Source organism: Lissotriton helveticus, chromosome 8 (genome assembly GCF_964261635.1).
Source record: "Lissotriton helveticus chromosome 8, aLisHel1.1, whole genome shotgun sequence".
Taxonomy (NCBI): Eukaryota; Metazoa; Chordata; class Amphibia; order Caudata; family Salamandridae; genus Lissotriton; species Lissotriton helveticus.
Window position 1 is genome coordinate 1,657,375,589 of NC_136069.1, and position 26,439 is coordinate 1,657,402,027.

Here is a 26,439-nt window from a genome sequence, read left to right on the forward strand (position 1 = left end):
AGCACATCAGGGGCCTTCAAGCAAGACATTTTCCATTCAGACAACTGCAAACAAGACTGTTCCAAACACGGTAACTCAGCTCCCACTCCATCCCCTCACACGCGCACGCAGCATCAAGTCTAGAGAAACACAATCAGAACACATCCCTAGCCCTCATACAGGACACCAAACGCATCTCTTGTTTGACAAACACAACCAAGCGCTGTTACAGCCGTACTGTTGTCCGACAACCGCAACCAGGCACGATTACAGCTATACCATTGTTCGACAACCGCAACGAAGCACTGTTACAGCTATACCGTTGTTCGACAAGCGCAACCAGGCACTGTTACAGCTATACACCTTGAGCAATTCCAACGTTATTGTCTCATCCGTGATACCAGTACATTTAGCCTCAGTGCAAAGTCCTCCACAAGACAATCGGAGCACATTTCTTTAAGAAAGCCCAGACCATGTGTCTCTTCCCTTGTAGGACAACCAATCCCCATTCCACGCATACAGCAACCTCTACTCCATCCAGGTGTTAGGTACAGACACATAAGGCATGTGCTAGATTGCTAGATAAAGAGGAACCGGATTGTTTCCTTTCTCCTGGATCCGTGCATGGGTAAGTGGAGCCTGGAGGGAGTAATGTCAGTGCATGGAAAGTTCCCTCCCCCCTGGATCCCAGCCGGTTCCTGAAGTGAGTGATGTCAGTCTCTCCCTGTTGGGTCCATGAGTGAGATGGTGTCTGGAGTGTGCGATGTGAGTATCAGTCACTTCTCTTCAACTGGTGCACTCTAGAAACACACACAATTACTCTCTGGCTTATGGTCCAAAACACTCTCCTTTTTCATTCAGTGAGCCTTGAAAAAGTCCCAGGGACGAAACATGTGTTGGCTGTTAACCTGTTTCTCCAACAATTAAATTACAGAAAAACTTCCTATCATTACGTGTTTATGTGTCTTAATCATTATTCCTTTGGTTGCTATAGTGCTCCAACACTTCGAAGGACTTTCCTGATGCCACCAATACAGAAATGAGGTTGCTAAACCAGTGCCCTTTCCTCTTTGGCGATCCAAAGTCAGTACTTTGCTGCTTCAGAATTCACTGTTAAAAATGGAAGGGCAGTAGGCATAAGTTACAAACCCTGCAATATAAAGGAGATCTTACTCCTAAAACTGGTCACAGGGGCCAGACTTTGTTGGAACACAGAGCTTTGGAAACTGAGGCTACAGCCTCCTTGGTCTGCACAAGCCATTACAAGTCCATAAAGCAGCTCAGATAATAGACGTTGCACGTTTATGAGACTGTGGATTCAACAAGATGAGCGACATGTACAGGGTTCAAAGAATTCACACCTTAGATGGACAGCTTTCACAGAACAGCAGAACAAAAGAAACTGCACAAAGTTGTGAGGGAAGAAGGAGTGACAGAGCCACAGGTGACAGGCCTACTGCACATACAATCAATGTAGAATGTGGTTATCAAGCTACCAATAAGGACCTATAGATCACGGTGGAGCTCCAAAGTATAACATCTAAGTCATCTGGAAGTAAATCGTCTAGAGGTTTGAGCAAATGCACAGCATATGTGACACAGATGAGATTAGAGACACTGCACACACCTCAAGAGATGCTTCTGCACATACATACAGAGAAACCATACTCATACAGCATCTTTAATCCCATGGCTGGACTTAAAAGTGAAAACCCCAATAATGCAGGTGTGATATGCACTTGTGAAGCAGACTTTCTCCACGTGCCGTTGGACCGCCTTGTTCAAGGTAACCAACAGCTGCAACGATGAGCGTTCAGTGTCCTACTCCACAAGCCAAGAGACAAGAACTTTCCAGAGACAGGACATTGGTCCAATTCTTAGATAAAAGGACAACATCAGTGTGCTTCAAGGCTAAGGTCCAAGCTCTCCTACGTAGGCTCGCTGGGGAATACCCGTCGATAGACGTCTGCTAAAAACACTTGCGAGGTATTTAAGAACTATAACCGCAGCACTGTGTAAAGGAGCATACCTACTCCGAGGGCAGTTCTAGCTAGAGGATCCCGTGATCTCTGTGCACAGAGACTCGGATGGCGGGGAGGGTTACTGGAACACAAACAACACTCTTAAAACCATATATTGTCCAAGGAGTCATCATGCATACAGAAGGGTTACTATCCAAGAATACTTCCAGCGCTTGCAAAAGCTGGTGTTACGCATGACGTCTGTCTTGTAACTTGCTTTTTAAGGACTGAAAACAGCATCTTTTCACAATGTCACAAAAAGTCCCTATGCACTTAAAAAATTAATCTGTATGCCTTGCCAAGAGTGGCGCTAACTGGATATTACACAAGTACAACATCGACCGCGAACCTTGGCCTTAATTGCATAGATCTCCTACCATTAGACACCAGCTGTGTCAACATTAGACCGACTTTTACCCTTAGTCTCAAGGGTTCCTGCCTCCTACCCTCAGATTCCAGCTGCGCCTGTGGTGAACCCAATTCTAGCAGTGAACTCGTGAATTCCAGTCTCCTATCATCCGATTCAAGCTTCGTCAATTTTAGAACCAACTCTAGTAATAAGCTTGAGGATTCCCATCTCCTGCCATCAAATTCCACATGCGTTGGTGTTGGACCGGCCTCTACCATTAACCTCAGAGACTGCTCCTGATCTGTGATTGGCCAGGAGCTCCCCCTTTGGCTCTATGCACAAACTAAAAAGGGTAGCAGAAACTAGCTTCCGCAACAGTAAAAAGCTAGTGGTAACCTCGGAGTAGACCATGGTGCTGGAATTTGGCAAAAAATAATCTGTACATCTTGTGTGGTACTTAGGATCCACGGAATTAAAATCTGTTGATAAATATAAGTACCTAGGGGTATGGTTTGAGAAGAGCTTACTGCGGAATGACCATATTGAATAGTAGAAAGCAAGAGCCCTAGCATCAGTAAGTGGTTTGAACAAATGTAATAGAGATCATGGGAATATGTCCCTAAGGCTAGTTTTAACAGCTTATACCGCTATGACCCGCCCTCAATTTCAGTATGAAGCAGAGCTGATAAGCTTAAGTGGCAAAAGGAATTGGGAACCCGAGGAAGGGAAATGTCTGAAAAGCTTATTATCACCGCCGAGGTTATCAATGATCCACGCAATAAGAATGGGAAAGGGTACTACATCATGGAGCTACTGGCACGTGCAGAGGTAGTTCGATTCTGGCTACATTTTAATGCAGGTAATGACGCAAACTATCATTATGGTGCAAGAATGTGATTTATTTAATTATTTATTTGAAAAGATTTTATATAGCTCTGACTAGACCCGGAGGTATCAGAGCGCTTTACACGAGCAACAGGAGTCAAGAAAAGCAGTTGTTCAAGGTAAAAACAGAACAAGCAAGTACATCACGCAAGAAGGAAAACAAAGGGGGCAAAAAGTACTTTACATGAGGGGAAGCAATCAAGAAGAGCAATTTTTCAGGGTAAACCAAACAAGCAGGTACATATCACATTAAGTTATGCGGGGCAAAACTCTGGGTGGTTAACGGGTAATACACATCTAAATATTATAAATGGGTGAACAGCTTAGGACAAGAGCAGAGAGTATCAGCAGGGAAGAAAAAAAATTTAGGGGTAATGGTAGGGGAAGGGGGTGATGCTCAGGAGAGGGTAAGTCAGAGTAAACAAGATGAGAGCGAAGTGAGAGCCAGGAGACACAGAGAGATAACCAATGTAGGGAGAAACAGAAAGCAAGGTCATAGAAGTGATCTTGGACCCCAACATTTGTTGAGAAGGTGAAGTAGGAGTGTTTCAATGCAATGTGCCAGTTCTGAACATTGAATCACTGCCCTGCGGGGACTAAGTGCCACGCTAGATTGAGGTAGTGGGCATTCTGCGGGCATGCGCCATCCCTCTACATGAGAGCACTTCTCACAATTGTGCAACCATGGCTGAGCCCTTGGGTTGTGCTAAGGGACAGGTGCAATGTGCAGATCCAGAAACCAGTGGGCCTGCCCCCTAAACACCGCGTCCCAGGGCTTGTGGGTGCCTCACCTCTCGCGTGTGCAATCATGGCAGTACCCTTGTGTTGTGGTAGGGGGCAGACTGTGACATTACCCCAACACTGCACAAGGAAACATTAACCCGTTTACCACGGTGGCAATTCCGCCGCGGGGGCGTTCCATTATGGGAGCGTGGCCACGTCGGCCAACAGATGTGCGCAGCACTACAGAGGTAGTACTCGAGACGGGCGTTGCCCGACGGGCGCACTTAACGGGTTAAAGGGTTCCAGAAACCAAGAGGGCCAAGCGACCCAGCCCTGTCTCACAGGCCCCAACAGCAACTCATTTCTCACAACTATGGCTGAACCTTTGGGTTGTGGTAGTGGGCAGACTCTGACCCTACACTCACCCTGCACATAGCATTATGTAGACCTGAAGTGTGGGCCAGAGCGCGACTCACCTCTCGCAGAAGGTGTGCAGGCACGGCAGCACCTTCGGGTTGTGGTAGCGGTCCAGGCAGATGCTGCATACCAGGAACTGCTTGTCGATCTGCCGCACCACCGGGCTGGCGCTAGACTCCCGCTTCGCCATGGTGGCAGGTGGCGGTTGGGGAGGAGGAGCTTACCTCTGACCCCACATTCACCAATTAGAATTAACCTGCAATGGCAGAGAGAGGTACAAAAGTCAGAAAAGTGTAAAGGGAAACCTTGTTCACTGCAAAGAAACAACCACTAGCAATGACAAGCGTATTCACAGCCAAGCTTAGCACCAGGACTCAGAAATGCACACACATTAGTAAGCAATATTTATTTCAAGGGTTGGAGAGAGTTTTGCAGGTGGTTTGATGCTGAGCACGTTTTTTTCTGACAGTTATAAATGGCAGTGGCAAAGTAGAGAGTTTACAGCAGCTGAACAAAAAGGCTACAAATGAACTTTATATTACGCCGTTGCCTTGGCAACGGCGACTGAACTGAGGAGGCACCCACTCTGAGAATGCTGAACAATGCTGCACTCCTACACAAGACAAGGAGCCATTCTCTACTAGACACAACAGAAACACTACAACTGCTGTACCTTTCAAAGAACAAAAAGTGTCCACATGGATATACCCTGAAAACAAGCCTGGAAAAATTATTTGATAATGTATTTATCCCAGACGACACTTCTCGTGTTCATTATGTATCAGTCGCATGAACAATGAGTCAGGTAATTACATGCATTTAGTTAGTTCGTTTTTTAATTTATAGTGCGCTACAGATACCCAAAAAGCGTTTCCCGGCGCATTTATGGAAACTTATGTCAGTGGGAAGACTGTACACCAAACACACAACGATTAAAGGATTGTGGAATACAGTATGACAGTTCTATACAGCAACACTTGAAAGTCTGGGTTTATACAATATGTTATAGGAATCTTGGATTGCTCTTGTTCACCATAAGCTCTCTTGCGCGGGTAGCAGAAGACAACCACTAGCATCCGGGTTATACATAGGCTTGTCGGAGCAGCCAAGTTTATTAAGGTTTCCTGAAATTCGCATAGTTCGATACTGATCTGATGTCCAAGGACAGAGTGTTCCATATGAGTCGGTTAATATGGAAAACTGGCCCCTCCTAACCTTTTTCTTTTGTTTCTGGGCACCGTGGGTAAATCGAGGTGAGCCGATCTAAGATGGCGAGTGGGAGTGTAGCGCTGAATTCCGGAGGATATAAATGCAAGACTTTTGCCGTAAGGGGCCTTGAAAATAGTGCAGGCAGTTTTAAAGACGGTCCACTGGGAGCCAATTAAGCTTTTTCATCAGAGGCTTGGTGAAAATGTCATGGTTGACAAACGACCAGCTGGGCTGCCTGATTTTGCACTCGTTGCAGCCTGTTGTTTAAGCCAGTGGGGAGTCCCAAGTAAAGAGCGTTGGCATAGTTAATCCGAGATATCACAAGAGCGATAAGATTTAGGATACAACTTGAAATCTCAATATATTATCTTACTTTTACATATATACCCTTTCTATGTAGCCATGTATCTATATATTTATCACTTTACTCCTACTGTAGAAGAAATCAATAAAAACTGAGTCTCTCCAACGCACTACTCGGTCTCACCCTATACCTCTCTCAATATATCCTCTACCTCCACTCTGACTCATCCCAAACCTCAATCTACTATTATGATCTCCAAAATAACCCTTTCTAGACTCTTCCCGCCTCTAACCCTCCTGCTCATGCCAAACTTCATTTTACTACTATAATCTTCCAAACAAACGTTTCTAAATTCTTCCCTCATGCATCCCTCCTTTGGCTCATCCGAAACCTCGCTTTACCACTATGATCTACCTAATTCCTTTCTAGAGACTCTGGCCTCCTCTAGCTCTCCTTTTTACTCTTCCCAAACCTCATCTTATTACTATGATCTACCAAATACTTTCTAGACTCTTCCCTCTTCTATCCCTCCATTATCCTATTAATCCAACCAACAAACTTGCATGTCCACCACTCGAATTAACTCATTTTTTCCTATTTGATTCACACCTAATCCTTTTTGGGTTCTGGAGTAGCATAGTACTCGCCGAAAAGCGCTCCGACACCTCGTCATAGGTAGTAAGCCCTTCATAAATACAATTAAAACGGAGTTTGCGGTTTCTTTTAGATAATGCGTTCTTCCCAAAATGCACTGGTGCCGGTGACCTAACCAATCAGCAGCATTTTTTTTTTTTTTACTTGCAACATTTGAGTCCATTTTGGGGACCCAATAAATCAAAGTATGGAAGAATCAGAGCTCTGAGGTGAGGGCGCTGGATCTAAAGACTGCTGGACTGTCCCACAACCTGGAGCAGAGACACAGAGGACTCAATGAAAACAAAGCAAAGTAAATATTCTAAAGATGTTCCACGGAACTGCACCTCGGCATATCACTGTCGCACCACAGTGGGAGGACAATATAAATTCAGGCGTTAAAGGTATGTCTCTGCGCGAAGCGGCGTACTCCATGAGTGAGTTACTGTAGATCAGAGGCAATAACACATCAACACAACGCCTCTGGGGTCTTGCGTACAGCAAACTCAAAGTACTGACCTGTTCGTGTGGACATTAGAAACACAGTACCCACAGACAGGTACTAATAGCCTCTCTGTAAACTCGTCAATGCAGAGGTTTACAAACAAGACCAGTCCCAGGCCCCAATCAGCATCCCTGGAAACCCTTTTTGGGTAGCTGTTGCGCTCTACAAGCTTAATAAATAAATAAATCCCTGCAGGTGTCAGGATGAAACAAGCAGTGAGGGACAGTGTTGTGTGTCCAAACTGCGTAAAAATCATTTAAGCCACCAAAGAAAACACAGTACAATTAGAGCTGGAGAGTGGCACAATCAGGCAGAGAATCCCAGGCCTGTCTGATGTACCTTCTTTCTCAACTCACTTCAAAAAGCACCTTGATTGGTCTCCAGGTTCCCAACAAGTTTAATCAAAAGGCGATTCTGAAATTAAGAAAAAACTCTCCCCAAGAGCGCAGCGCACCACACATTTGCTAACCTGCCCCGTACGTGTTGTTCCACACATAGCAGTAAATGTCTAAGAACATTGTTTTTCATTTATGTGCAAGAAGGTTAAACTGCAAAGTGAGCCCCAAAAAAGTTTAGAGTATACCGCCCACCCATGTCCCAACATCACAATCAAATGCTGTTTTAATACCCTTTTTATTCCCTTATTGGGCCCACATTGTGGATGGATAAAACCCGAACTACCTGGGAGATCCCTCCAAACACTCCCCATTGGATAGGCTACAACACTTAAATAGAAAAGCATACTCGGCCATGCAACCCTCTAGAGTTTCTTGCAATCTCAAAACTTTGGTTTTTGGGTTGAAAGGACAATAGCTAAGTCACTCAAAATGTTATGCTCCCCACCCCACCAATCACGTGCTGTCCAACATTCAGTCATGGTCCTAAACGTCAGAAATATGCAAATAGCTGGCTAAGAAATTGTGGACATCTACTGTGCTTGGTGATGTAGGAGACCTTCTGCTGACATCCCTGAGATGAACTCACCCCCACTGAGGAGCTTCTGCAAACCCTTCCGAGAGCTTTAATGGCACTGCTGGCTGCTTCTGGAAGTGAACAGTTCTCAGAGCGTATTACTCAACTGGACTCAGAAATTGAAAATGTAGCCTTTGGTCACGTAATCTCTCCAAAAATCCCTCACATAGAGCCAAAGGAGGAGCTCCTGGCCAATCGCAGACCAGGCAGCAATCAACACGCAGATGACAACCAGGTGTATCTTGGAGCATAGTCACTCTCCTCCCTCCAAAAAACGAAACCATTACACACAGACATCAAGAGTCAGAGGACGAAGCACTACTCAACGACTAAAAACTACTCAACGACTAAAAACTACTCAACGACTAAAAACGACTTATCGACAACTCAGCAATAAACATGTGCCACAGGGATACAGAGATACAGGAAGAGAGATCACCCATCCCCATTGAACGTCAACCCAGTAAGGAAGAGGTGCGCTGGTCTCTGCACGCATTATACTGATGCCGCTCAAGCAGGGGAAGTAACTATCTTCCTACCCTCCTCCTACGCAGGATCATATAGTTCCTGCCCACACCCACCTTTATCATGTCAGGCCACAGCCACCAGTCTACAAGCAAAACCGACCATGTCAACATGCGCGTCATTCAGCGGAGACACCGCTGCAGAAACGACATATCAAGCACGGTATCCTGGTTTGTGCTAAAGCGCACGCTGAGGTGGGAGCATTCGGCACAGCGCAAATGATTACAGAAATAAATGTGCTGTCACAATTCCAGGTGTGAGTTCTGACAGTGCATGCCTGGGCTGGCGAGAGCGCATTAGAGAAAGACACAGCCAGTTTGGAACCACAGCCCTGCTTTCACTGGACGTGGATCCAGCATCATTTTGAAGGGAGGCAGCGATCCTCCACGCTGCTCTCTTACCCCACCAAAGGGGCCAGTAGGGTGTAGGGTGGGTTGGTGTGTAACTACATCCACCCGCTGGAAAAACTCAAAGGGAATCCCATGCCCCTCCTGCCAAGGGTCATTCCATGCTTCTCCTGATGGCTTCTTTACCCATGCACCCACATCTGGGGCAAAGGTACACCCTCATTTTCCTGATCCCAACCACCTGCGTAAATAAGGGCGCCCAGTCACTAGATAGTGCCAATGCACGTGTTGCCCTGGAGCAATCCATATTACAGAAGGGGCCACACAAGCATCTGAGGACGCTTCTCTGATACCAGTGACCAGGAGCTGTACTCGGCCCCTGGGCTCAAACTCTTCCGGGTAATACAGACCATATCCATCCGTGCCCCAGGGGACTGGAAACCACAGACAGTGCATTTACCATACACTGCTTTTAACGCAGATGTATTCATTAATGGGGAAAAAGACTTATTGAGACAAATATAAATGCATCCAGTGGCATACTAAATAAAAAAGAATTTGTGGCGAAACTGGAAGGCGTAGAGTAGGTGTAGTGCATGTAAAGATTCTAAGTATGAAAGGTAATACAAAGTGCTTTATGAAGCAGAAGACATATGCGCTGCTAAGCAGGGATTCACCACCGCTGGAGACAGCAGATGAATATGGCGAGGTCGCGAAGATTCACCAGATACACAATCAGCAAAGGAAAGACAGCGCTGACGTGTGTTTCATGTACAAGTATCTAACCTTACACAAGCCGTTACGCGATTGAGTCTGTGGTGAACTAGGATGGTTCACTTAAATCTAAAAAATAGAAAAATGATAGGATCTAAAGTTCAACTAGAAGCCAAGAACATATGTTATAAACAGATCTAATTTTACGTCTCGTTTCAAGATGTGGACAAACTCAAGGACAACACTCGTATGGTTTTTTTTTAATATATATATATATATATATATATGGTAAAGAAAGAGACGCTTCTTCCGGAGTACTGGAACCCTAATGGAAGTTTGGCGCAGATCCCGGCGAAGCAGTCCGGGTCAATAATATGCAAATTCAAACAACGAATGTCATGCGCTCTCAGGCAGAAAGACAGCAGGGATCCGATTAGCAAGAAGCAGTATTAAAACTGCTTCTTGCTAATCGGATCCCTGCTGTCTTTCTGCCTGAGAGCGCATGACATTCGTTGTTTGAATTTGTATATATATATATATATATATATATATATATATATATATAATTAAAGGTAGCAGCCACCTAGACAAACTAACTTTAAAAAACCTGGGAAAGCTTAAATCTACTTTTAAAGCTGTATTAGCTTTTATTGGCCCCTCCGCCCTAATCTTATATTTATCTGTGAAGAGCATGGGGTAGAACTCTAGAATTACCCTTTTGTTGATGTCTGGTTTGGTTTTCTATACCAAAATATCTCCTGGTTTCCAGGTCTGGCATTTTTTGAGCTGGGCTATTAACACATCACTTTTTGGATCGCCTTTTAAATGGGCGGTCCTCTGCAGGTGGCTGTGGCATGTTGGAATACTTAGTATTGAAGTGTAATGTGCTGACCACTCCAGGAGTAGAATGTGTTCATTCAAAATGGCAGCAGTTGGAGCGGAGAAGCTAGAGTGGTCAGACCTCTGATGGATGGGGTCTCTAGATTGAAACTCAAAAATAAGATAGATAACTACATGCTAGAGTCTGATCATCTTTACATTGGCAACAAGGATGGTATACAAACACACGTGTGCAAAGCACAATGGATTCTCCTCCATCCTCGTCGCCAATGTAAAGATGATCAGACTCAAGCATATAGTAATCTTCTTTCTTGAGTTTCGATCTAGAGACCCCATCCATCAGAGGTCTGACCACTCTAGCGTCTCAGCTCCAACTGCTGGCATTTTGAATGGACGCATTCTATTCCTGGAGAGGTCAGCACGTTACAGTTCCATGCTATGTAGTCCAGCATACCACAAAGGCCTTGCAGGCCATCTGCAATCAGTACCTAAGTAATGTTAATGCACCTCTCTCGTCCTGCAAGCGTAGAACTGTATATTTTGCCTCTATCATTTCTGGTGCACCTTTAGCTGGTAGCTCCCATGCACCTTTAGCTGGTGGCTTAAAAATCCATTCAAGAAGTATTATGGCCCAGACTCCTAGGAAATGTTTCCCATTCCAACCACCCTCTCTCCTACCAGCCGCCTCGGGTCCCTGTTTTGGGGGACCACATCTCATTGTGGAGAAGTGTGGCTCACTGGTTGGAGGCGGCAGACCCGTAAGCAGAGAACGGCCCGGGACCAGGGTTCGATTCCCGACGCGGCAGGGTCGTGGACCAGGGTCAGCGGACTCGATAATTCTCGCCTCGGTGCCTACTCTAGTCAGAAACCACACTCGGCAACTCTGGGCATCAGCTTGCCTCATCTTCACAACGGCCCCCCCAGACCGCCGGGGATGCTTGGTCGCACCTTAGAGATACCCATCAGGGACCATCTCTCAGGGTGAGCCAGGACGGGTTCCCCAGCGGTCGAAGCGTGGAGATACTCCTCCGGGAGTAGATTCCTAGCGCTATATAAACCCACAATTAAATTAAATTAAATCAGCAAGTAGTCAACAGCATGCAATGGTTCCCATGGTTTATTTCAAACTTAATCGGGACTTCAGGGACAGATAGTTTCAATAGGCTTGTTAAGTTAGGAAGGTTATGCTTAAAAAGTAAACATTCCTCAGAAGGTCCCCTTCAAGGTAGAGGGGCCATGGACTGTACACTACATATGCTGCATCACCTAACATGTAAATAGTCCCCACCCCCAGACAATCCTAGACACAAAGCAGCAACGTGTATTTGCCATGCCTTCAAAAAGGGTAGAACAGACAAACACTCAATGCTAGCATCCGTGCTGCTTCCTCACATGCTTTGCCCGGAATACAGGGTGAACACAGCATCAATCAAAAAAAATAGACCAAGGCAACTATCCGAATGCAAGTGATTTAGTCAGTCAAAAAGTAGTATCTACTCCAAAAGGCTAAATCGCTCAGTCTAGTGTACCAGTCTTTCAGTTCCAGAATTGCACCTGTCATAACTTCATGAGTCTAACCTTGTATCTCTTTCTTTTGAATGCAGTATCACTGCCCCATGGACTAGTAAGGGGTGGGTGCAAGTGTCTTGCCAAGAGCAAAATGTCCAGTCCTGGAAGCCATATCCACGAAAGAAGATACAATTTAACTGCAGCGCACACAGAAGACCTAAAGACCGGTTAGGGCCAGCACCATCTCTCTGCGGGTTAGAAGGGAGCATAGTGGTCCAGAGAGAGACCTCGGGAAAAGGTCTGGAATAACTAAAACCACTCTTATGGTTGTGAACAGAGAAACACCATATTCAGAAGAGATGGGGGGTGCAGTAAACACGTGAATTTAAGGAGGCATCCGGAAAAAGAAGGGAATCCAGTCCTCTTCAATCAATCTTAGTAACAATCACCAACCGTGAGGGATCTAGAGTACCGCTTTGTTTGATAATGCAGGTTGGGTATTGGAATGGATGGATTCCAGGCTGTCCCTTTGTTTGACGATGGCTGTTGGGCGTTTGATTCCAGAATATCCCTTTGTTTGACAATGGCTGTTGAGTGTTTGATTCCAGAATGTCCCTTTGTTTGACAATGGCTGTTGGGTGTTTGATTCCAGAATGTCGCTTTGTTTGATGATGGCTGTTGGGCGTTTGATTCCAGAATATCCCTTTGTTTGATGATGCCTGTTGGGTGTTTGATTCCAGAATGTTGCTTTGTTTGAGGGTGGGTGTTGGGTGTTTGATTCCAGAATGTCCCTTTGTTTGACAATGGCTGTTGGGTGTTTGATTCCAGAATGTTAGTGATTATCAAAGGCCCCCAGATTTTTTCGTATATGAATCCAGAATGTCCCTTTGTTTGACAATTGCTGTTGGGTGTTTGATTCCAGAATGTCGCTTTGTTTGAGGGGGGCTGTTGGGTGTTTGATTCCAGAATGTCCCTTTGATTGATGATGCTGTTAGGTGTTTGATTTCAGGATCTTGCTTTGTTAGAGGGGGCTGTTGGGTGTCACTTTGAGGATGCTGGTTGCATTTTGATTTCTATAATGAGCATTTGTTGGCTGGTGTCAAATTGGGGTTTATGGACCTCACGTGAGATCACTCACTTGCTCGGCTCTTTACGCAGACATCACAGATGCTCAGAGCGACATAGCTGGTGACGAGGTTGAGTTGAAAGCGTTACGAGACATGGGAATGCGAACAAACGATGGACCTATCAGTCCTCATCTGCCACAGGCCCTTATCTATTGAACCATCATACTACAGTGCTGACACCAGCTTTAATTCTGGCCCCAGAGAGGGAAAAGAAGATGGTAGCCTGGAATCTATAAACCCAGATGGGCTGGCCAAGGAAACGTCTGATTGGCATCAACTCAGACTCTGCTACAGAGCAGGCTCCACACATTCTGAGCAATGGGTGATCTTCAGCTACTTCTTGGAGCAGATTCCCTGACCACCGAAGAGCCGCTCCCACCTTTTTCATGTCTCTACCACCAGGTATCCACAGACACGGACTCTGGCTTCTAATATGCATTTGTATATGATTGGCGGTAGAAACTGAATACATAATCAAACAAGCATTTACAATGCAATAGGTCTCGTAACTGTGAGTTTTTGAGCTATTGGCACTGTGAATGGCAATGCCTTTTATAAAAAAATTAAAAGGCATTGTCATGTACAATACCAAAAGCAACACATATTGCATTGCAGAGCGCGGTGTCCGTGAAGCGGGCACACGCTCATTACTAAAGTTAATAAAAAAATAATGATACCGAGCGCGGTGTCCCTGAGGCAGTCCCCGAAGGGGGTGCCGCGCTCAGTATTAAAGTTTGAAAAAAAAAACTAAAGCAGAGCGGGGTGTCCCTGAAGCGGGCGCCATGCTCAACATGCAAATACAACAAAAAAAAGCAGTCACCATTTTACCCATCAGTGTCTATAATAACATTTGTGCTCACTCACTAGATAAAGCAGTCCATGTAACGTGCCAAGTAAAAGGTCCAGTCCTTATGGGCAGTAATATATGGCGACAAGGTGGTAACAAGGAGGGACTAACAAGCCTCATAATGAATCGGATGCCAGCATTTAACAAGGACAATGACACCAGCCAATGAAAAATATGGGAGAGTGGGCGGGGCTTCCACAGCATACGGCTAGGCTCGACCTAAAAATGAGGCCTCTTTGTTGACCAGAAGTGTGCTAGACAAGTCGAAATTGCCTTGATGCTGTTGGAACCGAAAGATGATGAAATGCCCCTGATTTCCAATGACTCTTCTGTTCTTAAAGTTATGGCTTCAAGGCCCATTGCCAAGCACAGCTTCCCATATGATGATCCATGTACTTCCTCCCCAGTGATCCAACCTCCCCAGTGATCCAACCATACATGGACCGCAGGTGGTGAACTGCCTGCCCAGCATGTGTGCAACACAGACAACAATGGACCGTGAACTCAAGGAATGCCCTCACTGCTACAAACGTCTGCGTAAGACCACCAGGGAGGCAAAAAGCCCACCCTGCTTCTAACTCAATAAGACTCAAATACCACATAATTAAAGCTAGAGCTGGCAACCAAGCTTAAATCATCCCCATGACACCAACACCAAAAAACTCCTCCAACATCTCCGCCACAGGTTCCAAGTGGGCCCGCTGGCTACCCGACCCCATACTCCCCTAAACGCAGGAGGCAGACAAGCAGTATCACCAAGAAAAACAGTGACACCCCATTTGACCTGCTGCACGAAGGACCATGTACTAAAGGTTTAGGGTACCTGCTGGCAGGCCTATCGCTTTCAATGCAGGAAGCGCCGCTGTGAGGTCACAGATTGGGGGAGAGGGGCAAAGAACTAAAGCAGGATTGAGGCTTCTGTAGAAGGCAAACAGCAGCTTTAAAGCGCTCTCACTTTCAGCCACTGACTGCTGAGTAGGGGTGGGCAGAATTTGCGTAATCGCGTTACGCAAATCTCGGTAAAAAAACGGTAAAAAATCTCAGTGAAATCGCAGAAATTCCGCGAACTCGAGGAATTGCTTGTTCGCAATGCTTTTTTCCTGCTCGCAATCGCTGTTTGCATGCTCGGGGGAAATATCTCGCGAACACGCATTTTGAGATCGCGAACAAGCAAAAAATTTCGCAAAGTCGCAGAATGCAGAATTTTGGGAAATTTCGCGTTCTCCGCGGAACGCAAAATTACGCAAATTACCCAAATTCCGCGAGCGGAGCGGAATTTACCGCCGAGGCCTACTGCTGAGGTTCAAGGTGCCCCCCAGGCTGCTGCAGTCGGCAAAACTCTGAAGCAAGGACGTGTGTGTGTGAGAAACAGAAGTGCTGATCTAACTCCAGACTTTTCACTTGAATGTCCTATCACCTGGCGGGGCCACTGGACCCATCAGCAGGCGGGACATTTCCACACACCAGCGCCATTAACCTTCAAATGTCTTCTCAGATGCAGAGCGTTTCAAGCAGCAGAACGTGTTCCTCTGGTTCTGAGAATATGATTACTAAATTGATTAATAACCTGTTAGGGCGACGAGCAGGCGAGGAAGTACTTAGAAATAAGCACCATTAACTTTCCAACGTGATTTCACATGCAAATAAAAAATAATTAGCGCTAAATAGTCGACTGCTTTTCAAGCTAGGATTACGCGGTTTACTAAAGGGCCTGTTTCAGGCATCTGGGCAGGTTGTAGGAAGGGCTTTAAATAGACCTGGTTCATCTGCAGCGAGAGTGGCCTGATGCGAATAAAATGCAAACCATTCTGGAGCCCCGAGCATGTCACTGCAGTGTCTCACAACTCTCCGGTCAGGCTACATCCCTGGACACTAAATGAGGTATTTTTGCGGCCGCAGCGTTTTCTGTGTAATTATGGATTTGTCGCATTTACACAAAAGACATCATCTGATGCATAATCTGAAGATTAACAAAAAACATGGCATTCAAACTCAACAAAGGGCTCTAAAAACGTGCCAACATGTACTGCTGCGCAGTGGAGGGCCCCGTGGAAAGGGTGACGGGTCCCCTTCCAATGCTAATTGCTTTAGTTGGGGGTTAAATTGGTTCTAATAAGGGCATCTTTGCCCAGACATTGTTAACCTATGCAAAGATGGCAAATAAACAATTAATACAATCACAAACTGTATTGCATTAAGCTGCATAATTTGCCTTTTCGTGCCGCATTATGTGGTCCTCCCCTGCTGCATAATTCCAGTGGCCCTGGCTAGCTCAGACCTTCACTTAAGACTCTGTGAGCCTTCCTTGTTTAAGAGCGCCTCCGAAGGAGTAGCGCTCTACCCCCTGAGTAGACGCCTCAAGGCTACATCTTGGTGGAGTCCACTTACCTACAGACCGTGGACTCTGTGCACCCCACATGGTGTACTCCAGCTTGTTTAACAGCACCTCCGAAGGAGTTACACGGATACTCTCTGGTGGAGTCCACTTCTCAATAGACCGTGGACTGTGCACCCCATATGGTGTACACCCAGCTTGTTTACCAGCACCTCCGAAGGAGTTACACGGGTACTCTCTGGTGGAGTCCACTTCTCAATAGACCGTGGACTGTGCACCCCATATGGTGTACACCCAGCTTGTTTACCAGCACCTCCGAAGGAGTTACACGGGTACTCTCTGGTGGAGTCCACTTCTCAATAGACCGTGGACTGTGCACCCCATATGGTGTACACCCAGTTTGTTTACCAGCACCTCCGAAGGAGTTACACGGGTACTCTCTGGTGGAGTCCACTTCTCAATAGACCGTGGACTGTGCATCCCACATGGTGTACACCCAGCTTGTTTACCAGCACCTCCGAAGGAGTTACACGGGTACTCTCTGGTGGAGTCCACTTCTCAATAGACCGTGGACTGTGCACCCCATATGGTGTACACCCAGTTTGTTTACCAGCACCTCCGAAGGAGTTACACGGGTACTCTCTGGTGGAGTCCACTTCTCAATAGACCGTGGACTGTGCATCCCACATGGTGTACACCCGGCTTAACATCATCTCCAGAGGAGTTTGTTCGCTCGCACCTGGGTGGAGTCCTCAGGCTTACTCCATGGTGGAGTTAATTTACCTACATACCATGAACTCAGTAAACTTCAGGATACCGACTCCTAAAAAATGCTAGGTATGTACAACTGCATCTACACTTACTGGCCACAACACCTCATGCAGATGCATAGCGACATTCACAGCATCATGTTAAAAGCACATCTTTGAACCTCGCACATGTGACTCTACACCTCCCACGTAGACCAAACTACAACTTGGCGAGTATGCGCTCCGAAAGGGAGCAAGCTTGAGAGCTTCAAGGCCTTAACATAGCAAAAGTAGGAAAGCCATGTTTAATATGTATGTATGTATGTATGTATGTATGTGTGTGTGTGTATATGTATATATATATATTATATATATATATATACATATACACACACACACACCACGACATTAAACCAATTATCACTTAGTTATACATTCAAACATACTTCGTCCAGCACCTTCACCAGCCCCTATTGTGACTTGCCACCAGGTGTGGCTATCAACAGCAACTGCTACTCACACCAAGCAGCATCAACAGGCAGGGTCAGGATTCTCAATCCTGGCACATGTTTATAAGCTGGACTGACCAGTTCCACTCCATGCTTCACTTCATACATTGAAAAAGCTTGGCTGCCTCACTGTGGCTCTGTTGGCGCTATGCTACAACAAGCCTGTGTGATCTTGGTCTCAACGATAAGCTAGCCTCATGCATGCAGGTTACCTCCCTGCATTGCTGTTTACTAAGCAGGCATAGCTGGCTGCAGGGTTGGCAGCGAGCAATGCTCGTCACCCATAAATCGGGGATCATTTCAAGAAAAAGAATGATCATTGGCTTCCTCTTGAAGAGAGAATCATATTCAAAATTGCAAGCATCACTTTCAAAACCTTAATCGAGACAACCTGAATACCCGCGTTCCTTCCTGAAACAATCAGGAGGGAACACAAACTAACGCACCAAAGACATTCTTAAACTTCAGATACAGAAAACTCAAATCCTACTTGGTAACTCTGACTCTGGTGCAAATCCCCATCCCTGTTCCCTCAGAACTCACATTGGGTGGGCACCCGGTCCATCCAAACCGGGCACCAAGGGTCTAGCCACAAAAAGTGGCTCTTTCAGCAGGCGCCCAGCCAGTTTTCAAGGACTACTGATGAACAGGTTACTTTCCTTTGTGTAACGCCTTATTTGATAGAGAAAGGATCTAGCTGCAGATTCCCTATCTTTGAATTTTCCCCAGGCACCACTCTGGATCCAGAAATGTTTTCACAAGTACCTATGCGTGTCAGTAGGGGGCGCAGCGCGACTCCGTATTAACGTCGACCACTGGATGTGATGTTTACAGAGTCCATATATGCCCCTGCCCGAAGCTCCGACATCAGTTTCTTTTGTGACAATATTACACAACAAAAACATAGAGCCACTTTTAGAAACTGCCTACGGAAACAGTGTGCCAATAAAGATATATCTCTGCCAAGAATGAAGAAGAAAGGAGAGATAGCACAAAACCAAGAAAGGGATGTTTTAGGTAAGAAGTGGCCAGTTCCCAGAACGGGGAGGCTGGGCGGAGTGGTAAAGAATCTGCGGCTAGATCCTGTCTCTGCTACATAAGGCGTTACCGAAGGTAAGTAACTTGTTCATCTGATAGAGACATCTAGCCGCAGACGTCTCACCTTTGAATTAGATACCAAAGCAAAACCATCCTCAGAGGAGGGTCTGCAAACTGATCTTGGTAAAAATCTCTGGACAGCTGCTTTAGATTCAACTGTTGTCCCCACAATTCCCAAGGCACAAAAACAAGCATTTACAATGCAATAAGTCTCGCAATTGCGATTTTTTGAGCCAGTGGCATTGTAAATGGCAATGCATTTTGTAAACAATTAAAAGACTGTCATTACTAAAGTTAGAAAAAAGTATTGAAACAGAGCGCCGTGCCCCTGAAACTGGCGCCGCGCTCAGTCAAACAAAAAAAAAATGTAAACCAACCCGCGCTCAGTATTAAATAAAACAAATTAAAAATAAACAGAGCCCGGTATCCCTGAAGCGGGAGCCACGCTCAACATCAAAGTTAAAAAATAAAAACAAACATCTAAACCGAGCGCGGTGTTCGTAAAGTGGGCGCTGCGTTCAGCATGCAAATACTTAAACAAAACAAAGCAGCCGCCATTGTCCCAATCAGTGTCCTAAAACAAAATAGTGCTCACCCACTAGATAAAGCTGACCGTGTAACAAGCCAAGTAAAAGGGCCAGACATTATGGACGGTAACAAATGCAGACAAGGCGGTACCGAGCAGGACTAACAAGCCTATTTACGAATCAGAAGTCCCATTCAAGAAGAACAATGACACAAAGCCAATGAGATGTGGGCAGAGGGTGGGCGGAGAGTGAGCGGGGCTGCTAGAACATACCGTAATACAGCATGCTTCGCAGAGCGAGCAGCGCATGCGCGCTGCCGCTAGGCTCGACCTAAAAAGAAATGGGTGGAAATGCTTATGAACCATTATGAACCACTGATCATGTCATGGCACATAATCTATTCCCGTATATTTTTATGTTTTCTGCACCATTACACACTAGAACCAACCACATTCAAATCAGTCTTGGCACTGCCCTCAAAGAGCCCGGCAGACATTAATAGTTGCACATACAACTACAAACATGTTTTGGCCTCGTTGGACCTCGTCAGCGAGGTGCACCATGAGTCTCCATGACAGACAGGAGGGCATGGGGCCCATCCCATAATGAGCTCTCAAGGAAGATCATTTCAGCTCACATTTGATTAATCCATGAAGTCGGGGGCTTTAAAAGTCCAGAGTTTATTCCCCAGCTCCGTCTTTTTTTACCCACTGAATACACCATAAGGCGGGTCTTTGTCTAGAACTGCACAGAGGGTGAAAAACGATGGTCTGGAATGTGGCCAAGAGCGATTGCCAGTGGCTGAGATGAATTCAAGCATGTCTTCCATCACTAGTTGTTTTTGTAGTAGACACCCTAAGTGCGATGAGAATGCCCAGACTGGAGTCTCTTGGTCACCATGCCATAAGACTGAAGCTATGCCTCACTGATGAGACCTAAGTAGGCCAAAACCAGTCTTCATTGTGTTTCCATCCATCTGAAGAGGACCTGGCCTAGCAGTTAGGCTGGGGGTTTCTATTGGAGCAGGACCAAGACTGATTTGCATAAGGTGGGTCTCTGTCTAGAATGCCACAGCGGGTAGAAAACAATAGTTTGAAATGTGGCAGAGAGCAATTGCCAGTGGCTGAAATGAATTCAAGGGTTCCTTCCATCACTTTGTCTTTGCTGTAGACGCCCTAAGCGTGACGGGTCCCTTGTTTGCTATGCAATCAGACTAAACCTACATTCCACAGAGGAGACCTCAGTAGGTCAAAGTAGTCTTGTGTTCGCATTTGGACCTGGCCTTAAAGTTCCGGCTGGATTGTTCTTCTTGGAGTTGGACCAAGACTAATTTGCATATGGTGGGGCTCTGTCTAAAATGAACTAGTGGGCAAAAAAATGATTGTCTAGAACGCGGCTCAGAGCGATAGTCAGTGGCAGAGATGAATTCAAGCATTCTTTTCATCACCTTGTTGTTTCTGAAGTAGACATTACATTGTGGCGTAACTGTGCAGGCCACAACCTCCTAAACAGTATCCTGCATGGCAAATACTCACAGCACAGCTATTACGTTACTGGATGAACCGAAACTAGGTGGTTTCTCACCAAGCCTATCACTCGAAGTAAACCCACTGCGCTTCCTCCTAGCCAACAGCCTATCCCTCCTATTTACAAAATCAGGAGCATCGACCCCCAAAATACATCAGGAAAGGAAAAAACGACACTCATTTTATTTCTCCTTTCCTGCGAGTCTTGAGGGCGGGTCTAGGGGGGTGACAGTACTGAGGGGAGTGGCAGTACACTCCCTTCACTGTGCACATTTGGGTTTGGCCGCCTGTTTTAAGCCGGCCAAACCATAATGCGCCGAGTACCTCTCTCCAACCCCAGCTGCATTGCTGGGGTTGGAGAGAGCAGGCACAGACTCCTAGTCTGTCCTGGAGCGCCAATCGAGGGCGCTCAGGCCAATCCTGGAGCTGCTCTCATGTGAGAGCAGCTTCAGGATTGGCCGCAGGGCATTCTGGGAGACTGTGTCTGAAACAAAGGAGCGCAACGTGGGACACGGCCAGCTGAAGGTAGGGTTTTTTTTTTAATTATTAAATTTTTTTTATTATAAAATGGCAAACTAACCTGGTGAGCTCACTGTGAGAAAAAGAGGAAACCAGCACACGAGATGAGATCTTTATTTGGCAAACCTTACCCAAGGACGTGCCAGCAACTGCCTACCATGGGACTTTCCGCACCACGTATCATGCTACCTAGCAGCCTAAGACATCACACTCACTCACTCACCCACCCACTCACAGTAAGTGTGTTTGAGATAATATGCACGATTACTTTTGTTAAGAGCAACAGAACAAGCAGTTGGGGGGGTCCACACAATCTTCTGGGGATGGGTGCGCATTAATTTACGGTGAGGGAGTGCAAGACGGAAGGTGTGATTTCCTTTCAGAGCAAGTGTGAACGAACACATTCAAGTTTCTCAAATTAAAGCATGTACACCTTATCCATTTGCCTGGGGCAAACAGCAACAAAAAGCGGGTTGTGACGCAGTTTGAGAGCACCCGAAGCAGACGCCTGGCCTGACATGCCCTTCTCAGTTACACACTTTGGGACTGACTACAAAAGACAAAAAAATCTACCAAGTGAACAAGGAATGAACACCATTCAATTCTGCAGCAAAAACAATGACACGAAGACGTGCTCACACTCTCCTCGTAAAATGTCAGTATTTAAAAATAGACCTATAATGTAAAAAGAAGTGAACAGATTTAAAAAAGGTTTTCAAAGAGCGAAGAGGATCAGGGCTCGCCCTGTGAAGAAAGGTCCACTAAAGGAGCTCCTGTCGGGATAGCAGTGTGAGCCAAACTTCCTTCAAACAACAGCCTGAAGCCGCTGCAGCGGAGCAGGGCTTTGTGGACGCGGGACCGCCAAAGGTTACGAGAATCCACCCAGACACAAAGGAACATATGGACTGTGGGAAGGAAATCAAGAACTGTGGGATTGTTGAAGATGAGGAGAGAAGTTGGCTTGCTGCCCTTCTTGTCTACTTAATTCATGCACAAAGTAAGCAAAAAAAAAAAGAAAGGGCCATGCAGCCGGCTGATGAACTGTCCACGTCCCCGAACAGGTCACCACCAGAGATGAAACAATGCACCCTGATCATGTGGGTCTGACACCTCCATGATCAGCCAGATAGGAGGGCAACCACGCCACCGAGATATGATAGCAGCATTCCAGAAAGGTCTGCTAGCCCAGAGATAGTCCATTGGTCAACTAGCAGCTTCCAAATGGTAATGGAAACTTGAGCCTCTGATGAGCACAGCGACAGAGTGTAAAAGTCGATACAAGAATGCTATCATCTTCAATGTCCTAATATTCAGTGTTCCAAGCGCAGGAGTTAGGGTTGTGAAGACAACAGTTGGAAGTATAGGGTTAAAGTCTTTTGAGGCCTATGAGAGGAAGCAAGTGTTGAGGATAGGATTAGGTAAATAGAGCTCTCACTAAATTAAATGGATAGCCACTGAGCGAGAACTCTCACTTTACATCCGAAGCGACCAGCACAAGAGTCCAAGCACACTCCACGACTAGACATGGGAGCTCCTGGACGCTACATAAAAGACACAAAATGAACTGGTCTTGCTGATCGAGTTTATCAAGGAGACTTACACCAGAACTTTTACAAATGCAATTTTTTAAAGAAGATCTGGAAATTGTGAATTTCCTCCAGATTCACACCATACCTCAATCTTTCACTTCTTTGCCAAGGTACCAATGACAACCCTACTACAGTATCTCTTACAAATTGAGCTCACTTTTACTACTTGTCTTTTAGCAGATAGATTAGCTTCTCACACTAAAAACAAGCAAGCAAGCTCTCAAACCACACATGGTGACAATGTGCTTACTAATAGGAGTTAAGCATAGACCGCTAACCAAAGACAAGCTAATCACGCCCACTTGCCTCGATGAATGCACCGAACTTGCTGAACAAACCATGCTCTCTGGTGGCAGGAAGTCACTCATGACAACAGTCCCAAGACGGGCACCCAAACCTCAAACATCGCTACATGCACGGCATCACATGCTGGACAAGCTGTCAATATCCAACAAAGGATTACCACTGACGGGCAAGTGATTACTCATATCCAGCTCTCTGGTCCTCGGTGTCCACCATGGACGTGAGGGTCACGTTCAGATAAAGATGAGACTATAACAAAAAGTGTGGTTCAGAGAAACCGATTCAAAAGTATAACAGGTTGTTGAATCATGACTATCTTCTAAGCCACAGGTCCTCCGGAGCGCCCGGCCCCTTCTTGGAAGATGCACCGACTACTCCATGGGTCTGACTAAGCATGGAGTTTTCAAGTTTTACCTGAGAGGCAACATCTTCTTGTGGCAGTGGATGAGTTTACCAAGTACTTTAAAGCCGAGTTTGTGACGTCTAGTGGCAACATCTAATTGAGAAAAAGATCACAACTCACAGACTATCTCAGAAAATTCGTGCTAACAATGGGTAGCCCTTCAAAGCCAAGAACTCAACCAGTATCTTCAGTCGAACATTAACCGCATGCGCGCTAGCGGTTTGCGCGCTGCGATTTAAAAAAAACCCGCGTTACATGACGAGCTCAGCTCGTCATCCGCGTAGCGCAGGTTACGCCCATGACGAGCTGAGCTCGTCATGAGCGTAGAAGGGGTTAAACACAGGGAAAAACACTACAATGGTGAGTCTGAAAAGTTGATGCACACACTTAACTAAACAATCAGTATATCAGAGATGCGATCTGACAACTTAGAATGGGCAATCATTCAGGACCCCTTCCTCACCCTCCTTCGACTGAAAGTGTTGCATGTACCACTGCAGGTGGTAGAGCTCATGCAGAGGCCACTTTTCTCACCCCCTTCACTTACTCAGGTGCTAAGAAAACCCAAATGAAAGCGTTGAATGAAGCTGATGTTGGTAAAGCTCATGCAGGACCCCTTCCTAACCCACTTCACTTACTAAGTACATGAGAAGAGCCAATTTAGGGTGCACCTCTCTAGAGCTCATTAATATTTCAAATGGAGGATGCAGTGAAAAGAGACCCTAAATTCTGCCCTTCATTTACTGAGCGGCAGAGGGAGGAGACCCTTGCGCTGCACCCTGAAGCTCGAACCTGCATCCAGGAGAGCAGAATGCCCTGCTTAGCAATGAATGAAACAAGCACAAAGGACTGATGCTGCTGACTGAGGGCCACACTGACCTCAGTTCTATGATCCTCCTCCCAAGACATCCGACCCAAGGACAGATGAAGGGAGCTGGCCTTCCGGGACTTACACCGTCCACAGTGGTTTGGCAAGCTGCATTGAGCATGCACCATGCATCACACTGAACATTTGAGCTGTGCAGGGGCAGCTGCAAGGGAGGCGGCATTGAAAGATGCATGGGAAGCTGCAAGGAAAGCTGCAAGGGAAGCTGCAAGGAAAGCTGCAAGGGAAGATGCAAGGGAAGATGCAAGGGAAGATGCAAGGGAAGCGGCAAGGGAAGCGGCAAGGGAAGCGGCAAGGGAAGTGGCAAGGGAAGCGGCAAGGGAAGCGGCAAGGGAAGCTGCAAGGGAAGCTGCAAGGGAAGCTGCAAGGGAAGCTGGAGGGGCAGCGGCAAGGGATGCTGGAGGAGCAGCGGCAAGGGACCCTGCAGGGGCAGCGGCAAGGGACCCTGCAGGGGCAGAGGCAAGAGACGCTGCAGGGGCAGAGGCAAGGGAAGCTGCAAGAGAAGCTGGAGGGGCAGCGGCAAGGGATGCTGGAGGGGCAGCGGCAAGGGACGCTGAAGGGGCAGCGGCAAGGGACCCTGCAGGGCCAGCGGCAAGGGACCCTGCAGGGCCAGCGGCAAGGGACCCTGCAGGGCCAGCGGCAAGGGACCCTGCAGGGTTAGAAAACGTCTATAGCAAAGTGACAAAATCAAATTAATTTTAATTTTTTAGTTGATATAGTTTAAGTATAAGATTGAAAATAAAAAGTCCAACTGTGTGTAAATCATTTCAAAACACTGAAGTCTTATCTTTTGATTTTATTATTGTGTATTGTATATATCAAACATTTCTTTGAAGATTTACATATATTATATTCTTTTTTTGTGTATTTCTCTTTTGTTTTTTTGTTTTCTTAAGATTATTTTTCTATATAACAAATGATCAGTTAAAAACATGTAGGAAAAAATATACAACCAATAGACATAATGCTGAATACAGTGTTGAAGGCAAAGCGGTAGATGTCACAACGCGCGTTTCGGCTCTTGAGCCTTCTTCAGGTTACCGTCCACTGCTAAAATTTTATGCGAACTCAAAACTTATTCTTAGCTCATACATGAAACAGGTGGATCGATATTTGGAATGTCTTGGTATCTTAATACTCAGATGGTTGAGATCCAGAAGCGTATGTGTAATATTTGTTGATGAATGAAGATGGTATCTAGTGATCTTTAGTATACGTCCTGTTTATTTTTTATATACTTTCAAGATACTTGATATAATGTAGATCTGAACTTCCTTTATTGTGGAGGTATAGCAAAAATGTAATGATGGTAAACGATAAATTCAGCACAAAGATCAAATCGTATCTGGAGATGGCTATGAACTTGTTTCCCGAGAGTTGGATTCTATTTAGCCGATGACAATAATAATGCCATATCTGTGCGAAAAACGTTGATGGTTTCTAACTCCCGGTACGAAAAAATAGTCGACCGCCTGTGAGTGAGAACGCTCAATAGGGACAGCGGCAAGGGACCCTGCAGGGCCAGCGGCAAGGGACCCTGCAGGGCCAGCGGCAAGGGACCCTGCAGGGCCAGCGGCAAGGGACCCTGCAGGGGCAGAGGCAAGGGAAGCTGCAAGAGAAGCTGGAGGGGCAGCGGCAAGGGATGCTGGAGGGGCAGCGGCAAGGGACGCTGAAGGGGCAGCGGCAAGGGATCCGGCAGGGCCAGCGGCAAGGGACCCTGCAGGGCCAGCGGCAAGGGACCCTGCAGGGCCAGCGGCAACGGACCCTGCAGGGGCAGCGGCAAGGGACCCTGCAGGGGCAGCGGCAAGGGACCCTGCAGGGGCAGCGGCAAGGGACCCTGCAGGGGCAGCGGCAAGGGACCCTGCAGGGGCAACGGCAAGGGACCCTGCAGGGGCAGCGGCAAGGGACCCTGCAGGGGCAACGGCAAGGGACCCTGCAGGGGCAGCGGCAAGGGACCCTGCAGGGGCAGCGGCAAGGGACCCTGCAGGGGCAGCGGCAAGGGACCCTGCAGGGGCAGAGGCAAGGGAAGCTGCAAGAGAAGCTGGAGGGGCAGCGGCAAGGGATGCTGGAGGGGCAGCGGCAAGGGACC

At 46.6% G+C, this 26,439-nt stretch overlaps 1 protein-coding gene and 1 long non-coding RNA gene across 3 annotated transcripts in view; one reads left to right on the forward strand and one right to left on the reverse strand.

Annotated features, from left to right (window-relative positions):
• Positions 1–26,439, reverse strand: part of TRIM3 (tripartite motif containing 3) — a 290,801-nt gene that overhangs the window by 162,801 nt on the left and 101,561 nt on the right. For both annotated transcript variants that reach the window (XM_078658725.1, XM_078658724.1), the window contains exon 2: positions 4,434–4,630. In XM_078658725.1, coding sequence (XP_078514851.1) covers positions 4,434–4,564 — 131 coding nt within the window. In that variant the 5' untranslated portion in view covers positions 4,565–4,630. The remainder of the gene's footprint in view (positions 1–4,433; positions 4,631–26,439) is intronic.
• LOC144773598 (uncharacterized) overlaps positions 1–26,439 on the forward strand; it is a 435,153-nt gene that overhangs the window by 31,837 nt on the left and 376,877 nt on the right. The gene's annotated exons all lie outside the window — the stretch shown is intronic.